The 17,888-nt window shown below is 38.8% G+C and overlaps 1 protein-coding gene across 1 annotated transcript in view; it reads right to left on the bottom strand.

Moving 5' to 3' along the window:
• Positions 1 to 17,673, bottom strand: part of CLVS1 (clavesin 1) — a 111,143-nt gene extending 93,470 nt beyond the window's left edge. Inside the window, exons 1-2 of the mRNA XM_004697581.2 lie at positions 17,529 to 17,673; positions 4,694 to 5,322 (exon numbers count right to left, since the gene is read on the bottom strand). Of these exons, the coding sequence (XP_004697638.1) occupies positions 4,694 to 5,148 (455 nt within the window). The 5' untranslated portion in view covers positions 5,149 to 5,322; positions 17,529 to 17,673. The remainder of the gene's footprint in view (positions 1 to 4,693; positions 5,323 to 17,528) is intronic.
• Positions 17,674 to 17,888: the final 215 nt, after the last annotated feature.

The raw sequence follows: 17,888 nt of genomic DNA, 5'->3' as shown, positions 1-17,888 counted from the left end.
TACAAATGTGCTTTACACGATTGATATATGTATGGATTGTGATAAGAGTTGGATGAGCCCCTAATAAAATGATTTTTTTAAAGAAATAAAGAGCTCAGTATTAAAACGCCTAGTGCTATCCAATTGTCAACATTTTTATAGGAGAATCAGGGTAGTACTAATTTAAACAACTTTCTGAGGATTACAATCTGACTTTGGGTTTATGCATTTAAATGTTATTATTAAGTGACTTTGATTTATGGTCAACCCCATGGGTTTCAGTGTAGAACTATGCTATATTGAGTTTTTAATGAATGAGTTATCAGAAGTAGATTACTAGGCCTTTCTTCTGAGTCTGTGATGATTCAAACCTCCAAACTTTCAGTAAGCAGCTTAGTGCACTAATAATCTGCACAAGCCAGAAACTTGGTACATTTAAGCACTGTTTTATTTTGCTTTTGGACATCATCAAGTAGGCAGTAACTCCACAGCTGGATATTATACCCACTTATGCCTGATAAAATTGAGGGTCAAGAAGGCAAAGCAAGTTGACCAATTTTACCTTTTTAAACAACAGAGAGAGAGAACAGGAAATAAGAGTATGTCACCATCCCCATAGCTCCCTCTGTGAACACATGGACTCATGCGAAAAGCAGACAGCTTTACCAGGTAGCTAAAAGGAAGCATGAACTAGACATCTTTTTCATAAGATATTAGGGGGGCAGATTATTAATTTTCTCCTATGTCAGTATAAGTTTAATTAAGAAAAATCAAATGGCTCATTGAGCAATAGTGTCCCCTTACGTCTCCATTGTGTACGAAGCTTGTGGCTTGAAATGTACACTGCTGATTCACAAAGTACCAGGTTCATTTTATGAATGAATGTATGGGTGCTGATTTAATCAAATCCTTTCCATTATGCAAAAACAGATGTCAGCTAACTCCCGGGGAGTCCTATTCCTGGGGAAGCCCAGTTTATAGTTGGGAACTGCATCTAGGGTGGCCTATGCCTCATTAACATGACCCTCCCATAGAAAGAGCTTCATGTGCCTCTGCATTTTGGTTTCATGACGTCTGAATCTAGATGAATGAGATTAACATAGTTTCAAAATACACCGATAACCATTTTAATCTCAGCAAAAATTTCATTTGAGATCGTCAAATCATCTCTCTGTCATCTCAGACCACCAGTGAAGATGAGCTTATCATTTTGCAGAATTGCCAACTCTGCACCAGCTGAGTCTTTGCGACAGAAGCCATGCTTGGTGACAATGCGTACGGGGGTGTGGGGCAGACTGACTTGGCATTTCACTTTCATTTTCCAATACTGCATTTCTGCATCTTCTTTCCTTGATATGCCATCTTGTTCTTATTCTTTAAAAAGTTATTATAAAGTAGGTGAGGATTCACATTGCAGAGCATCAACTTTATATTCAAGAGTTTAAACTACGAATCAAAGAACCTATTAGTTTCCCCTTCACCTGCTCCTTGATTTAGATTATCCTTCTTGTGGACAACTATCTTCCAAGTTAACACCGATCAATAGTGTAGCCCATTGTTGATCTTCCCTCCCTGACTCTCTCCCCCTTGGTATTATACAAAAAAATGTCTATTTGTTTGAATAGCGATGATCCCAAATTAGGTAATGTCCAATATTCAATGAAAGAATTCTTATCATAGCATTAAGAATCTCCTCTCCCGTACCCACCCCAACATCTGTTCTCTTTGGTATGAAAATCTTGTACTTGGTTTTTCCTTTATAACAATGATCTGATATAATACTTGTCCTTTTATGCCTGGTTAATTTCATGCAGCATAATGCTCTTTAGACGAAACACCATGAGGTGTTTTGTACTTTTGTCTTCCGCCCCCTCTCCATTATTTTTGTAGTATGATAGTTTATAAGAAATTTAATAATACTAGAATCTAAGCTTATGGAGCTCTGGTCATGCACCAAAAATAATGAGCTGTGTTTCTTAAATTTATTGTTTTATTCATACCTCCCAACTATGCCATGAGATAGACATCGTCATCACTCCTACTTTACAGATGAGGAAACTGAGGCTCAGAAAGGCTTGGGTCATATAACTAGTTAATGATAATATCCTTGTTCACATTAAATTTACTTGCTTCTAAGGAGCTTTGCTTGCCAATGGGGTAGTATTAGCCTTACCACAAAACAAGTATTATTGTTTAGTTTGAAAAAGTTTTCCTTGAGACATATTTCTTATGGCAATAGAGTGAGAGAATTTATTTTTAAAAGTCTAGTGAATTAGGAGTCCTGTAAAGCAAATTTTAAAATCCTTTTCCAACCACAGGATCAGGCTGATGGAGCTTAACATTCATGAATCATTGGAGCTGGAAGGCATTTCAGAAATTAGGTAGTTCGAGCTTCTGTTTATACAGGGAGAAACTGAGGAACAGAGACATGAAGGAGCTTGAGCAAGGTTCTCATCATCGTATATATTGGGGTTTTCCCTTGGAGAATTGTTTATTCTAATTTCTGAAAAGACGCTTTTAGATAGGCAGAAAAAATATAGTATAAAATAAAATATTTTGTGGTGGTTTCTTCATTTCTGTCTAAATGAGCACTTACTGGTGTTCTATGAATTGTCTGATTTAGCAGCTAAAAGTTCTAGAATATATAGTACCAAGCAAAATGAAGCCAGCAGAATTATTGTACAGAATCATCAATATACTTCTGTTTCAAAATCCCAAATGTCAATGTACCATTTGGAGACTAATTATTGTTCCTACTAGTTTAGCACCACCATCCTGTGTTGATAAGTGCATAGTACATGGGAGTTAGCTGATTATATGTTTGCACCGTTGTCAAATTACAGGTTGGGAAATGATCTCTTCACTGACATGGATAATTCATTATTGTTTCATTAGTATCATCAGCCCCTTAATTAAAGCTCTAGCATAAAAATCTTTACTTGAATAATATTTGTTGAGTGAATGATGAATGGGTGATTGTAACAACCTAGAAATATTTCTAACCATAAAGCAATGCAAAGCAGGTTCCATAATTAATGCCGATGCCGCGAAGCAACATGTACATGCATCTCTGGCACACACATATGCTTGGCCAGTCTCTGTATGGGTAAAGTAAAAATATTCAAATACCCTCTCAAGCTAGATTGCCCTATCTTGGTTTATCGAACAGAAGAGGGTCAGTGATCCCTAAGTTATCCTACATTGTTATTATTATCATTTTTGAGAATATGTGAAGTGAGACAAGGTAGGGGGCTCCCAAACAAGTTTGTTTGTTTTAAATGGCAGCAGGGATGTTTTATCTCATAAAGTAAAATAAAATATTCAATGGTTATAGTTCCATGGAACTTCAAACCATAGGTGAAGATTCAGAGATTGGCCAATTCATTGTTTTTCGTTCAATATTTATTGAGAAATATACCAGCTGCCGAAGAGATAAACTTGAAAAAGACAGTGTGGTGTCTTCTACAAACTTGCAGTCTTTTGGGGGCGGAAGGATAAGAGCACGTAAGATAACACACAATAAAGCTGGGACAAGACTAGGTTTTGAAGTTAGACTACTTGAACTCAACTCTGAATGTCACTAGATGTAGTACATTAAGTAAATTATTTAACTTCTCAATCCCTGTGTCATCAAATATAACAACTGCAATGAAAAGCCTTCTTAGACAAAGTTCTTAAATGAGGTAATATATTAAAATGCTTAGTAGTGTAATTTAAAAATGTTAGCTATGGTTTCAGAGGTTCTGACACTTCTGCAAATAAAAACAAATTTCCCGAAGAATCCAGAAGGTAGAGATAAATTACTTGATTGATTTTGTTTGGGATAATTGGGGTTGGGATGTAGGCAGCTAATTTATCTTCTCCGTATCTTATGGAACAGGTTCAAAAGTTTTGAGGCATGTGAAAAAACACATGCCAAGCATTACATTTGACAAGTATTGCACTTGACAAGTATTACACCTGACAAGAATTACACCTGACAAGTATTACACTTCTCGGGATGGATCAGAGAACATAAAGAAGGGAAAAGGATGAAGGAACGCAAGAGATTGGAAGGTGGCTCCACGTTTCTTTGAGGGTCACTGGCTGATGAGAGTCAGACAAGTAGCACACGGGCTTCAGTGACTCTGAGGAGCCAAGACTGGACTCGGGGATGCCAGTGAGGAGGCTGTTGCAGTAATGGTGAGAGAAGAAGAATGTTGAAGAAGGTGAGATGTCCAATTTGGGACATACTGTGTTGTAGAGTTTTTATAGAATTTTTAGGCAGGTGGATAAGAAGGTCTGTCATTTAGGGAAAAAAAAAATATTACAGTCATGGAAAGGATACAAAAAATTATTTGTTGGAAATATGTTGAAAATACTTGATTTAAAGCCATTTATTGAATCCATTTTTTCTTGCAGTTCAAGATAGGAACACTATGACAGGATATATAGTTCTTTTAGAAGAACAAATTTTTATTTTATGAAAATAGATGGCCCATTTTAAAAATTGAATAATGAATTCTAAGGCCTTTCACAATTCCAGAACTATGATTCTCCTGTTCTAAGCACACCGAAAATCTGAAATCATTTTTTAATGACAGGAAGCCTGTGACTTTAAGATGTACTTTGTGGTCTATAGGGAACCTGCTTTTAAAAATGAATACCTGTAAAAGCATTCAGTGATTATGCTTAAAGAAAAGAAAATCCAAGTAAAGACACTATCTACATTTACCTACTCTGATCCCAATTGGCTGCAAACAGCAGAAGGATCTTCCTGCCGTAGTGATCTCGGCTTTCCAGCACTCCAGGAAACCCATCAATCAGAGCCCTCTTAATGCCAGGATCATCTGCCTTGAAGTTTTTGAACATGTCCAGGTTTAGCTGACGGTACTGGAAGTACTGAGCGTAGAGTCTAAAGGCATCTGCTTGGTGAAACTTTCTGGCTCGGAGAAACCTCAGAATGAAGGCATCATCGGTTCGTAAAAACCCAATGTCAGGCCTGGTGATGATCATGTCCCTGACTTGCTGAACATCGTGATGTAAAACATCAGGGTTCTCATTCAGTTCCAGGCGCGCTTTCTCTATTGTTTCTGGACTGAGGCCAGCCTGTAGGTGGGTCATGTTGGCCAAATCTCCTGTCCAAATGCTTAATTTCTGATATTCTGAAAGAAGAGAGACCGGTCCCATTCATCTGATGCTCTGTTGAAATAGCGACCCATTCAACAGTGTTTTTGCAAGATTGCCACCAAAACACAAAAACAAAGCAGGAATCTTCTTCCCGTTCCTGAAGAGCAGTAGGACATTCAGGCCCTACGTGGTAGCTGCCATCCAAGAGAGAAGCAAAACCGAGGCCATCACTTACTGGAGAACAAACGCACACAAGAGAAACAAAACAGAACACAGAGAAAGTCTAAGTCAATCAAGTGGAGCTGAGGCAGAAAAGCAACATGTCATTGTATATTATGCTGTGGTTCTGATTAGGTGTTCAAAAGTAAATGGTAACTTAGCCTTACATTTTTATCATTGACAAATTGGATATATAACATGCAAGTATTTGAAGTACATTTGCAAATGTTTAGTTCTATCAACATGAAAGCCAGCATGAAAGCTTATGAGCAGAATAACCATAGGTTGCCCTTTTATTAATTACCCTAAGAAACAAAAAGAAGAGAGAAGGATCCTTCTCTGTGACAGCATGTATAAGAAACTGAAATAAGACCCTTCTTTGTTACAGTATGTTTTCGGGGCTGTTCCCTGGCCTAAGGATGACAGAGAAAATATGGTTGCTTACTTTACAGGTATTTATCTAATTACTCAAAGAACTCTATGGTTCAAAATTGGAATTCAATAACCAAAATCAGCAGTAATGAGAAAGTATATTCACATGTGGACATTTGAAAATTGCTGTGTTGTTTATATTTGGCACTTTTCTACAGAAAGCATAGTTATTCAATGTTCAACTTTCACATTTATATTAAGCAACTGAAAATATCATGGCTTGGGTCAGGAGCACCTTAGTCCTCAAAGTAACCTCCCTGCTTTTCAACACTTTTAAGAGATCTTGTAAAGCCAAATTGACCCAGTGCAATGCGTCTTTTGATCTCTTGTCTGATAATTCCATGAGCATTGATTGTGGATGCATGCAGAATATTCCAATCTTTTCTCCATTTATCATGATGTTGGCTATTGGTCCAGTTGGGAGGATTTTGGTCTTCTTTACATTGAGTTGTAATCCATATTGCAGGGTGCAATCCTTGATCTTCATCAGCCAGTGCTTCAAGTCCTCCTCACTTCCAGCAAGTAAGTTTGTCTCATCTGTATACTACAGTCTGTTAATAAGCCTTGCTCCAATCTTGATCTATCTGAGATCAACAATGAGATCCCTTGTTCTATGTCCTCTTCTGAATCTAGCTTGAACCTCTGGCAGCTCCCTGTCAATTGACTGCTGCAACCATGGATGAATGATCTTCATCAACATTTTTTTGCATGTGAAATTAATGATAATGTTCTATAATTTGAGAATTCTGTTAGATCACTTTTCATTGGAATTGGTACAAATATGGATCTCGTTCAGTCAGTTGGCCAGGTCGTTGTCTCCCAAACTTCCTAGCATGGATTAGTGAGTGCTCCCAGTGTTTCATCAGCTTGTTGAAACATTTCACTTAGTAGCCCATCAATTCCTGGAGCCTTGTTTTTGGCTAATGCTTTTAGTGAAGTTTGAACTTCTTCCTTCAGCAACATGGACTCTTGCTCATGTGCGATCTCCTGAAGTGGTGGAATGCAGCCAAGGTTTTTTTTCGGTATAGCGATTCTGTGTATTCTTTTCATCTTCTTTTGATGCTTCCTATATCATTCATTGTTTTGTCCATAATATCTTTTAATCTTGCAACTTGAGGCTTGAATTTTTTCTGTAGTTTTTTCAGTTTAATATATGAAGAGTGTGTTCTTTTTGTTTTTCTATCTCTAGATCACTGTACATTATATTGTAATATCTTAGTTTTTTCTCTTTGAACTGACCTTTAAAATTTTCTATTCAGCTCTTCGACTTCATCATTTCTTCATTTTCCATTAGTTAGTCTGCAGTTAAGCACATTTGAAGAGTTTTCTGACATCCATGCTGATCTTTCCTTTCCTGTCTTTTTAATGACCGTTTGCTTTCTGCATGAGTGATATTCTCGACGTCGTTCACAGCTCATCAGGCCTTCTGTCCTTAGTGCTCAATGCAGCAATCTACTCTTGAAGTGTTCTCAAAATTGAAGCCGAATTCCTCAGCTTCAACCAGAATTTACATACGGACATTTGGCTGTCTGTTCCACAGTCAGGCTCTGGCCTTGTTTAGCTTCTGATATTGAGCTTCTCCATGTTCTCTTCCTCTAGATTTAGTTAATCTGGTTTCTGTATATTCCATCTAGAGAGGCCCATGTGTACAGTCACCATTTGTGTTGTTGAAAACAGGTATGAAAAAGGTATTTGTTTTGCAAAATTCTATCATGTGATCTTTAGTTTTGTTTCTATCACCAAGACCATATTTCTGAATACTTTTCCTTCTTTGTTTTGCTTATTATGGGTGACTTTTATTCAGTATTTGGTGTTTACTACTTCATCTTTCTTCAAATCCTTTTTTGTTTTCTTACTCTTGGTGCATGTGAGTTCATGCACCAAGTTTTTCTCTTAGCTCTTTGGTCATTCCCACTCAACTCATCACTCCATTGCCACTGTTTTCTAGTCTCCGACTTCCTAGTTATTTCCTGTTCTTTGGGCTACATAGCCAACCACCTGTTGAACACATCTATGGGTCATAACAAACTATGGATAACATTGAGAAGAATGGGAATTCCATACCACCATATTGTGCTCATGTGAAACCTGTTAAGCATTGCTTGCTGAATGCGAGGAGGACTTGAAGCACTTGCAGATGAAGATCAAAGATTGCAGCTTGCAGTATTGATTCAAATTCAATGTATAGAAAACCAAAATCTTCACAACTGGACGAATAGGTAACATCATGATAAATGGGGACAATAGTGAAGTAGTCAGGATTTCATGTTGTTTTGATGCACAAGAAGTGCTCATGTAAACAACAATCAAGAATCAAGTGACATGTTGCATTGAGTAAGGCTGCTGCATAAAATCACTTTAATGCACTGAAGAATAAGAGTGGCAACTTGAGTACTAAGATGTGCCTTACCCATGGTATTTTCAATAGCCTCATATACATGTGAAAGTTGAACATCAAATAAGAAAGATTGGAAAATAATTGATGCATCTGAATTATGGTGCTGGCAAAGAATGTTGTAAGTACCATGGACTTGCAAAATTACAAATAAATCTGCCTTGGAAGAAGTACAAGAATGCTCCTTCGAAGCAAGGATGATGAGACTTTGTCTCATGTACTTTGGACATGTTATCAGCAGAGACCAATCCCTGGAGAAGGACATTACACTTGGTAAAATAGAAAAGTCCTAAAAACTCACTGTTATGAAGTTGACTCCAACTCATAGCGACCCTCTAAGATAGGGTAGAACTGCCCTTATGGGCTTCTAAGATCATAACTTTTTATGGGAATAGAAATCCCCATCTTTCTCCCTCAAAGCAGCTGGTGGTTTCGAACTGCGAACCTTACAGTTAGCAGCCCAACATATAACCACTACACCCCCGAGGCTCCTTTGGTAAATTAAAAATAGGAGTACCCTAAATGAGAAGACCTGAAACAACTGCTGCAACAGTAGATCAAACATAACAACTGCGAGGATGATGCAGGCCTGGGCGGTGTTCCATTCTGTCGTGCATGGGGCCTCTGTGAGTCAGGAGTGAGTCACCAGCACCTGACAGCAACAGGAGCTCTGTCATCTCCCTCACTTTCCTTCTTTAAAAGCCTTTGTATGAGCCTAAACATATTCAATGGGGTAAAACATTGTATTAGATACGCTAACGATGTACTTTACATATGTCTAGCTGTTGTCTTGCATTTAGCTCTTCATTGAAAGATGGGTGGAGCTGTTTACAATCTGACTGCATAGGACTTTTTCAGCGATCACTATTTTTTTGCTCTTCCTTGATGCAGTTCTCTTTTGTAAAATGATAGATCAAAGAATCTGTCATTCTACTTGAGGAACAGATAGATACTCTGTCATCCCTATTAGAGTGTCAAGGATGACAAGGCATTGAAATGTGCTTGGTAACCAAAAAGGACACTTGAGGCAGATTTTATGAGCACCAGAAATCATCTCTTCCAATGTTAGTTGGAATCCAAGTGTATTTATAGATTGTTCTAACAATATGAAGGGTAATTCAGCAGCTTTCTAAGGAAGCCAAGGTAGAGGTTGCCTCTACTTCAAAATCCATGCCTTTTCTAAAACACTAAACATTTAAGTTGTGGTATATTTGAATGGTGGTACAATCCCAGAGTGGTACAGGCAACTAATCCTCTTAGCTGCTGGCAAAAAAGCTGGTGGTTTGAGTCACCTAGAGCTGCCTCCGTAGGACTGCATGTTGATTTGATTCTGAAAAATCATCCTGTAAATGTTCTTTGAAGAACAGTTCTCTCTGATGCACGTGGCCTTATCATTAGAATCACCCCAATGGTAGTGAGTAAAAATAGTGAACTGTTGAATCAGTGGAAAGAAAAACATATTTCCATTTAATGATATTTTACATCGTGTAATTCATAGATTCCAGACGCATGCTTCATGTCAAGTTTTCCATAGAAAATATCTATTTGTGTATTTCCTCATAATAATTCAATCTTAGGAAGGGTATTTGCACATGTACACACCCACAAACACACACACCCTAATTTTTATAGATACTGGGGGTTATAAAAATTTTTTAGAAAGCACGGTAATTCAAATGACATTTATTTTTGTTATCTTATAATCTGTTGTTTTTATTTCATGATCATCTTCAGAAATACCCATTAAATGTAGTAGGAATTGATCAGACTAGCAGTCTTGCCTACAAATATGTTTGTGTGAATATGTTATTTGAAAGCATATTATTCGGTTGTATTTTTTCATTGTTAAAGACCTTGCAATGTAGGGAGAAGGAAGATTAATCCCCTGGATATTAAATAGTATAGGTAAATATGTTTTTTAATTTAAAATTTAAAATTCCATTTTATTTTAACTGTAATATTCTTGTTGCTTTTAGAGCTAGGTTGACTCCAGAGAAGTAAAGGGATATTTAGAAGGCATTGAACAGCCAAATTATAGGCTTAAAGTGATATAATAAGCTAATGTTAAAGTTGAAAAAGAAAACAAATATTCACTGAGTACTTAATCTGCGCCAAGGCACTGATATCATGTGATTTAATCTCCACACAAATCCTTAAACTGAGGCTGTCCACCCACTGGTGTTTAGTCAATTTCTACTCATAGAAACCCTATAGAACAGAATTGAAGGCCTCCATTGGACTCCCAAGGCTGTAAGTCTTCTGGAAGCAGACTCCTCTCTATCCTGTGTACTAGTTGTTGACTTAGACAACTGCTCTGCCTATTAGGTAAAAGGGAAAAATCTGAGATTAAGGATAGGTTTAAGAGAGAAGATTCCCATCTAAAGTAGCAGTGCCTTCTCTAGCAGCAATCTGGGTACCAGTGCCCCATCACTGATTCACACTGCTGCAATAGGTATGATCCTACACCCTGTTAAGTTTTAAAGAAGTCTTAAAGAAGATCAGTTAAGATACTGTAAAATTGACACTATTGATATAAAGAGTATATCACTGTTTTAATCAGAAGGATAGAGCCTATGAAGTCCAATATTGCTTGGAATGTTAGAACACTAATAACTAACATTACTATTAATCTTTGTGGCCTCCGGGTGTTCCTGAGAACACAAACAGAAATGGAAAATACACAAATAAAATACAAATATGTGATAATAAACTTCTGATCATCATTTTGTGGGGTTTCTTTCAAGAAAATCTGAAAAATAAATCTCAGTAAAGAATCTCTCTACATAAACAAACTATCTCAGGCATCAGAGAGGATTAAAACTGTTTCTAAACTTTACATGTGCATATTTATCTTTAGTCCTGACAGCAATTCCATTTCTAAAACATGACTTCAAAATTTAAGTTAATGTGCATTTTCTCCATAGGATGTTAAAATAATTTTTATATTGAATGGAATGAAAATAGATGCTGCTGATACAACTAGACTAAAACTGGGGGGGGGGGGAATCACAGGGAACAAAAATCTTCTTTTGAAAGTGCAACTACACTTAAAACTTTTGCTGGTAGGTTATATGTTCACTTAATTGCCAGTGGAGCCTACATTCAAACCTCAGAGGCTGGTTAATTATAACATTCCTTAGGGCTGGCCACATTTGAGTCTCTTTTTCAATGGATGTAACTTTAAATTGGCTATGAGAGCTTAGAAGACTTCTGTCACATATACAGATGTAACCAATCTAGACAAAGTGAATCATGAAAGTGCCTGAACTTGACCAAACCCACTGCCATTGAGCCCATTCCAACTTGTAACAACAGCATAGGCAGAGTAGAAATGCCCCCGAGAGTTTCTGGGGTGGTAAAGTTTTATAGGAGTGCATATCCTCACTAAGCACTCTGCTACCAGGGCTACGCAAGAAGGACACCGTGACCAGAACAGAACTCCTTCTTGCCCGGGTATGTCTGTGTGATTGCTTGTTTCCTTTCTTCTGGTTGTAATTGGGTAGACAATGAAGCAGCAAGTATATTGCAGTCAGGAAACTGTCAGCTGAAAGAGCGATGCTGTGGGAGTAAGGAAGGGGCCTATTTGTATGGTCTCTTCTTCAACTGTAAATACTGTATCTGAGCTTTAACTGCCTCAGAACTTATAAAGGTCTTTGTTTTCATTGGAGCATCATGATTTGATAAACAAATATAAGAATAGAGAGTAAAAATAAAACCCCCAAACAAAGTAAGATGAAGAAAGAAAGATGATGAAACTGGTCTTTGTCCTTGCTTTTCAAAGTATAGTTTACTGGTGAGCAGCATCAGGACCACTGGGAGCTTGTTAGAAATATAGGAGCTCAGAATCCACACCGATTTCCTGATCTGTAACAGACTCCCAGGACACTTTGTATGAACATTAGTATTTGAGAACCATAAGCTAGCAGGTCACTTAAGGCGAACACAATCATCAATACCAACTAGTATCACAGGCTTCCTCAAGGAGAAGTAGTTCCAGGCATCATATCAGAGGAGAGTTAATTAAATGTTTGAACAATATGACCGGTGAATGTTGTTATAAATATCCAAATTGGCTCTTGGAAGAAATAAGCTTCCCCACCACTGCTCTACGGGATTTGTAATGAGTCAGAGATATTGAGAACGTAAGTTATCTGCCTCCAAAACCAGGCTTCACACTATCTGTGGTCAGCAGTGAGACTGATGGATCTTGACTGAAAGCAGAGAAGACCAGAAAGATGTTTACTTGTGTTTTATTGACTATTCAAAGGCATTAAATTGTGTGGATTATAATAAACTGTGCATAACTTTGAGAGGAATGGCAATTCCAGAACCCTTCATTGTGCTCATGAATCAAAAGGCAGTTGTGCAAACAGAACAAAGGAATACTGCATGGATTCAAATCAGGAAAGGTGTGTGCCAGGGTTGTATCCTCTCACCACACTTATTCAATTTTTATGCTGAGCAAATAATTAGAGAAGCTGGAAAACATGAAGAGAAATCCAGCATCATGATTGAAGGAAGGTTCATTAATAGCCTGTGATATGCAGATGAGGCAATCTTGTTTGCAGAAAGTAAGGACATGAAGCATTTGCTAAAGAAAATCAAAGATCGCAGACTTCAATATGGATCACAACTCAAAGAAACTGTAAAGAAAGCCAAAATTCTCACAATTCAACACCAATAAATACCATCATGATAAACAGAGAAAATATTCAAATTGTCAAGGATTTCATCTTGCTTGGATACCCAATCGATGGAAGCATGCAGTCAAGAAATCAAACAACGCATTGCTTTGAGTAACTCTGCTACAGAAAACCTCTTTAGAGCATTGAAGTGCAAAGTTTTCAACTTGAGAATGAAAGTGTGCCCGATGCAGGCCATGATATCTTCAATCACTTCATATACATATAAAATTTGGACATTGAGTAAGCATGACTGAACAATTGAGCATTTGAATTAAGTGCTGATGAAGAGTGCTGAAGGACCATGGACAGTCAAAAGAACAAACAAATCGATCCTGGAAGTAAGATAGCCCAAATTCTTCTTGTAGAGATGGTGAGATTTTGTTTCTTGTTCTTTGGCCATATTATTAGAAGAGACCAATCCCAGTAAAGGACATCATGCTGGGTAGAGTGGAAGGGCAGTGAAAAGAGGAGGACTCTCAAGAAGGAGTGACACAGTGGCTATCAAAGTGGCTCAAACATAAGAACAATTGTGAGGATGCCACCGGACTGGGCAGTTTCATTCTGCTTTACATTAGGGCTATTGTGAGTCAGAACTGAACGATGGCACCAAGCAACCCCAATAAAAATACAGCAATTTCTTTTGGAACAAGATAATACCCCATCTTACAGTACCCCATTTATTGCCTTAATTACTATTCTGACATATTCGCACATGCCCTATCGTCTACCTATCTATCTAAACCAAAGGGACAAAGGAAGGAAGACGGGGGGAGCTGGGAGGGGGGGTGGACAAAGGAGGTGAAAGGGAGGAAGAAAGGGAGAACATGAGAGGGGAGAGGGGAGAGAAAAGAGTAAGAAAGAGAGAAGTCTCATATGTTTTATTTTGACTACAGCTCAGACTAGAGGTTTTCTACGCATACTTTGTATTTTTATGCTTTATACTTATAAAACCTGTGATTTGAGCCCCACCCCTACCCCAACTGCCACTTCCAGGTCTACATCTCCCTCCATACTTTTTTTCAAAACTCAGAATACTGGATGCCCTGTAAGGTCTGCACTCAACAAACATGAAGTAATGGGACCTCTGGTGTGAGTAGTAAAAGAAATTGAATGGAAGGAATGCTATTTTACAGAAGAGAGGTTGATAAAAGGTCAATCATCTGTACAATACCTAGGAATTGGAAATTCCCCTAAGAAGTCCAGGATACAAAAGCAGATCAATCCAAACACATTTGGGGAATTTCCTGCTGGATGTGACACCAGGAAGGAGAAAGAGATCACTCTTAAAGACGTCTTCTACCACGCAGGCAGCTTTCGCTGATATTCTCTGTCCCCACCTAACAAGCCCCTTACATAAAGGCCGGAAAAAAAGGTACGTTAAAGGGTTGTGGGAAGTGAGAGAGAGAAGGAGGAGTGATGAACTTAGAAGTACATTCGAATAATAAATGTATTGCCCAAATAAAGTTAGGGTTGGCAGAGATATAAGAACTGATCAATAGATTTCCATATCCCTGACAAATCAAACAAAAGAACATAGGATTTCACTAAATAAGAAAAATAGAGGTTGGAAATTAGGCACAATTTCCTCTAGAGCGATATGACACTCAGGACTGAAGCCTAGTTATTGCAGAATTGTCAGAATCTACACTGTGTGTCTCTTTTCCTGAAACGACTTTATTTCAGGGAAATGAAAATAAAATTAATCATCAACAGAGCTATAAAAATTGGGGAGGTAAATATAAAGAGGAAAGTGTCTCTCTTGGTGAAAGTTGAAGTGCTATTTTCGAGATAACTGCATGTAGCCACACTTAGCACTTTTATATGAGTCCTGGTGACATAGTGGTTAGCGTTGGGCTGTGATCCTCAAGGTACACAGTGCGAAACCTGCATTTTCTATTCCCGTAAACAGTTCCAGCCTAGAAACTCACAAGGGCACCTCTACCCTGCCCTATAGGCTTGCTCTGAGTCGGCATCGAGTCGGTGACACTAAATCTGGTTTGTTTTTGTTTTGCTGTATTAAGGAGCCCTGGTAGTGTAGGGGTTATGCATTGGGCTGTTAAATGCAAGGTCAACAGTTCAAAACTACCGACCGAAATGAGGGAGAAAGTTGAGGCTTTCTACTCCTGTGAAAGAGTTCGAGTCTTGGAAACCCACAGGGACAGCTCTCTCCCCTGTCCTTCAGTGGGAATCAAATAGATGGCAGTGAGTTTGGCTTTTGAGGGACTTTGCTTGTTGTTTTTGTTTTTCTGTATTGGCTCCTCGATTCTGCCCCTTTACAAACAAGTGTGTAACAGAAATGGTGGAGAAGCTTCAAGGCAGCCACAATGCTTTACTGAGGATGACTTTGATCTGAAGACATGAGGAAAGTTGTGAATAGATTCCTCAGGTATAATCAAGTGTCTCTTTTTGTGAAGCACTGCAGAGAGAAATGGGACATATAAAGGCCGTTCTGTGCATCGAAATTGGTGCACCACCGCTCCATGAGCATGTCTGTCTGCAAAGGTGCTTCATGCCACTCTGCCAGAAACTTCTGCTGTCTGGATTCCTTTAAATTCATTTTAAAAACTAGAAAACAAGTCTTTCAATGAAAGTATAGAGAAAGCAAATGGCCCTAAATAGAAAAATTAATAAGGAAACCAGGACAGCAGTACTGTAAACATTGATAAGTATAATATTGCTTCTGAACTAGATACCAGAAAACCTCATTGAAGCGCTATTGTTTTGAAATTTCCCCCGGCTGGGAAATTGCATTCAGCACAGGAGGACAGCAGCACTGGAGACACTGAAGTCCTGGCCTGCATGTCTCACTAGAAACAACTAAAATTGGCAATATGCAACCCTTTCAAAATGGTCTAAACTGAAGGGAAGTCCGAGAGAACGTTAAGAATCTCATCCCTCAAGGATCTGAGAGTTTTTCTTCATGGTGGCTATTGACCCAAAGACAGCCTATCAATGACCAAATGGTTCTTCTTTCTAGAACCCATCCCACTGAATGTTTCCACTAGTTTTGGGTTCAAACTCACAAATAAGTGAATTGAATGCGTGTACTTATGTAATCAGTAGCTGTAAGAAACATTAGACATATAGCACTATTACTCATTCAAAGGAGTAATTTCTTCCTCAAAACTACTTTAAGACAATACCTGTTTGTGACCATTCTTTACTTTTGGCGCTACCTATAATGATGAGCAATCTAGTTTATGGAAAACTTGTGTCACTCTTTGTAAAGGGGCAATTTTTAAATGCATGTTTTCTGTGTTTTGGTTTAAACTGGATTGTTTCATGTGATCTTAAATAGTTTACACTTTAAAATGTCATCTCTAGTTTTATTTTTAATTACAATATTGACTTTATGGAAACCCAAACCCCCAATAATTTGCAATTTAGTAAAGACTGATTAAATGAGAACACAAAAAATGGGTTTGTTTTCTGATGTTTGTTAGCCCTTATAAAACAAATGACCCTGACTAAATAAAAGAAGTGCCATGGTTTGAATTTGGACCTTAAAGTTCAAATTAATCAAATATTTGAATGCTGTTCAAGCTTCTCTTCAGCTGAGATTTAAAATAATAGCACCCTAAAGCCTAGTTTGGCAGCCTGCTTTATAGAAAATGCCTTTTCATTGTTTGCACTGCATTAACCTTTACTATTATAGGAAAATGGTGTTGCTGAGAAAGCCCACAAAAAATCTCGCCTTCCAACTCTGAGCCAGCCTTTGACGAGTGATGAACAAAGCCAGGCCATCTGCTCTGAATATCATTACCATTTGGGCCATTTGGGTATGGAATCTATCTTCTGGGCTTCAATGAGAGGCTTACGATTTAGACGTTGAAATGGTGTGAATAGTCAGGAAAAGATACTTGGGGGGAGGAAAAAACCACTTCAATGAGGGCCACATTTGTAAAGTTATTATTCTCACCCGTCATTGTAAATTTTACCTGTCTGCTGTTGGGAACCCCATTTTATGAAACATTTCCGTTAACAAAAAGCCGAAAGCAAACCAACCAAGCACTACTGCAATTTTATGCCAGAGTTTCTGCAGTCAGCACCTAGAATGGAAAATGGGTGTGTGGGTGACAATGACTCGCAGGCCCTCCCTCTGTTCTCCAGAGATTCTCCATCGGAAAACCAGAAACATGGCTTGAGTTCATGTTTCTCCTTCACGGGAATAACATTATGCCCAGGGCCGTGCTAATCTCCTGAACTAAACAACTCCTAATCTATGGAAAGACAACTGCGAACTATTGGTTTCCGACTAGGGCCCCATCTGTTCCCCTGCACAGGGTCTCTGCCTTACTTCCCCACTTTCCTTTTCTCTCAAGCAGGTGTCTCTTAGTCTTCAGGGGTGTCATTTCACCTGAAACCTGGAGGCTTTGTCTAAATGACAAGACCCAGATGGGCTGACTGCAGTTTGGCGCAGGCGATAGCAGAGATCCTGACGGTGATGGTGATGGAGGCGGTGATGGGGGTGTTGATGGTTTAAAGGAGCACTAGGTGTGAGGGCGCCACGCTGGGAGGGGGAAGATGGATAGAGAAGGCGGTGGGGTGCGGGGAGCTGGAACCGTGGGGATGGATTACAGAGGGGAGCTGTCCACGGACGGACGCGCTGAAACGCTGCGGCCATGGCATCTGCAGGCAACGCAAGAGCAGAGAGGAAAAGCAGGAGGAGCTACACGTACAGAAGGGAGAGAAAAAAGGGCAACAAATACCTTCACATGGCCGCCCAACCTTGCTTTGGAAATGTGTTTCTGCAAGTGTCCTCGTTGCTGAGCTGGGTGGGTGAGATCTCTTATTCTGCCAGGTGCGGGCTCATATTTCTCTAGAAAGCTGTGAATGAAAGCCCCTGCTCCACTGGGCTGTGATTTTGGTAGGAGGCCAGTGCACTAGTCTCTCCTTCTATACGCAGCTTGAGTTTCCCCTGGGTCCTAAAGACCTCCGTGTTGCTCCTCTCTCCAGGTCTGTCAAGACAGTACCAAGAATTATTGTAACTTAAAATATTTGGGTCAGAAAATACTAGAGCCACTACTTTCTCTACAATATTAAAATCAGAATATCTCAAACAAATTAAT

This window comes from Echinops telfairi, unplaced genomic scaffold (genome assembly GCF_000313985.2).
Source record: "Echinops telfairi isolate 266 unplaced genomic scaffold, ASM31398v2 ScPeMD7_1;HRSCAF=3_0, whole genome shotgun sequence".
Taxonomy (NCBI): Eukaryota; Metazoa; Chordata; class Mammalia; order Afrosoricida; family Tenrecidae; genus Echinops; species Echinops telfairi.
The sequence above is the reverse complement of the archived record's forward strand: the minus strand, read 5'-3'. Positions and strand labels throughout refer to the sequence as shown.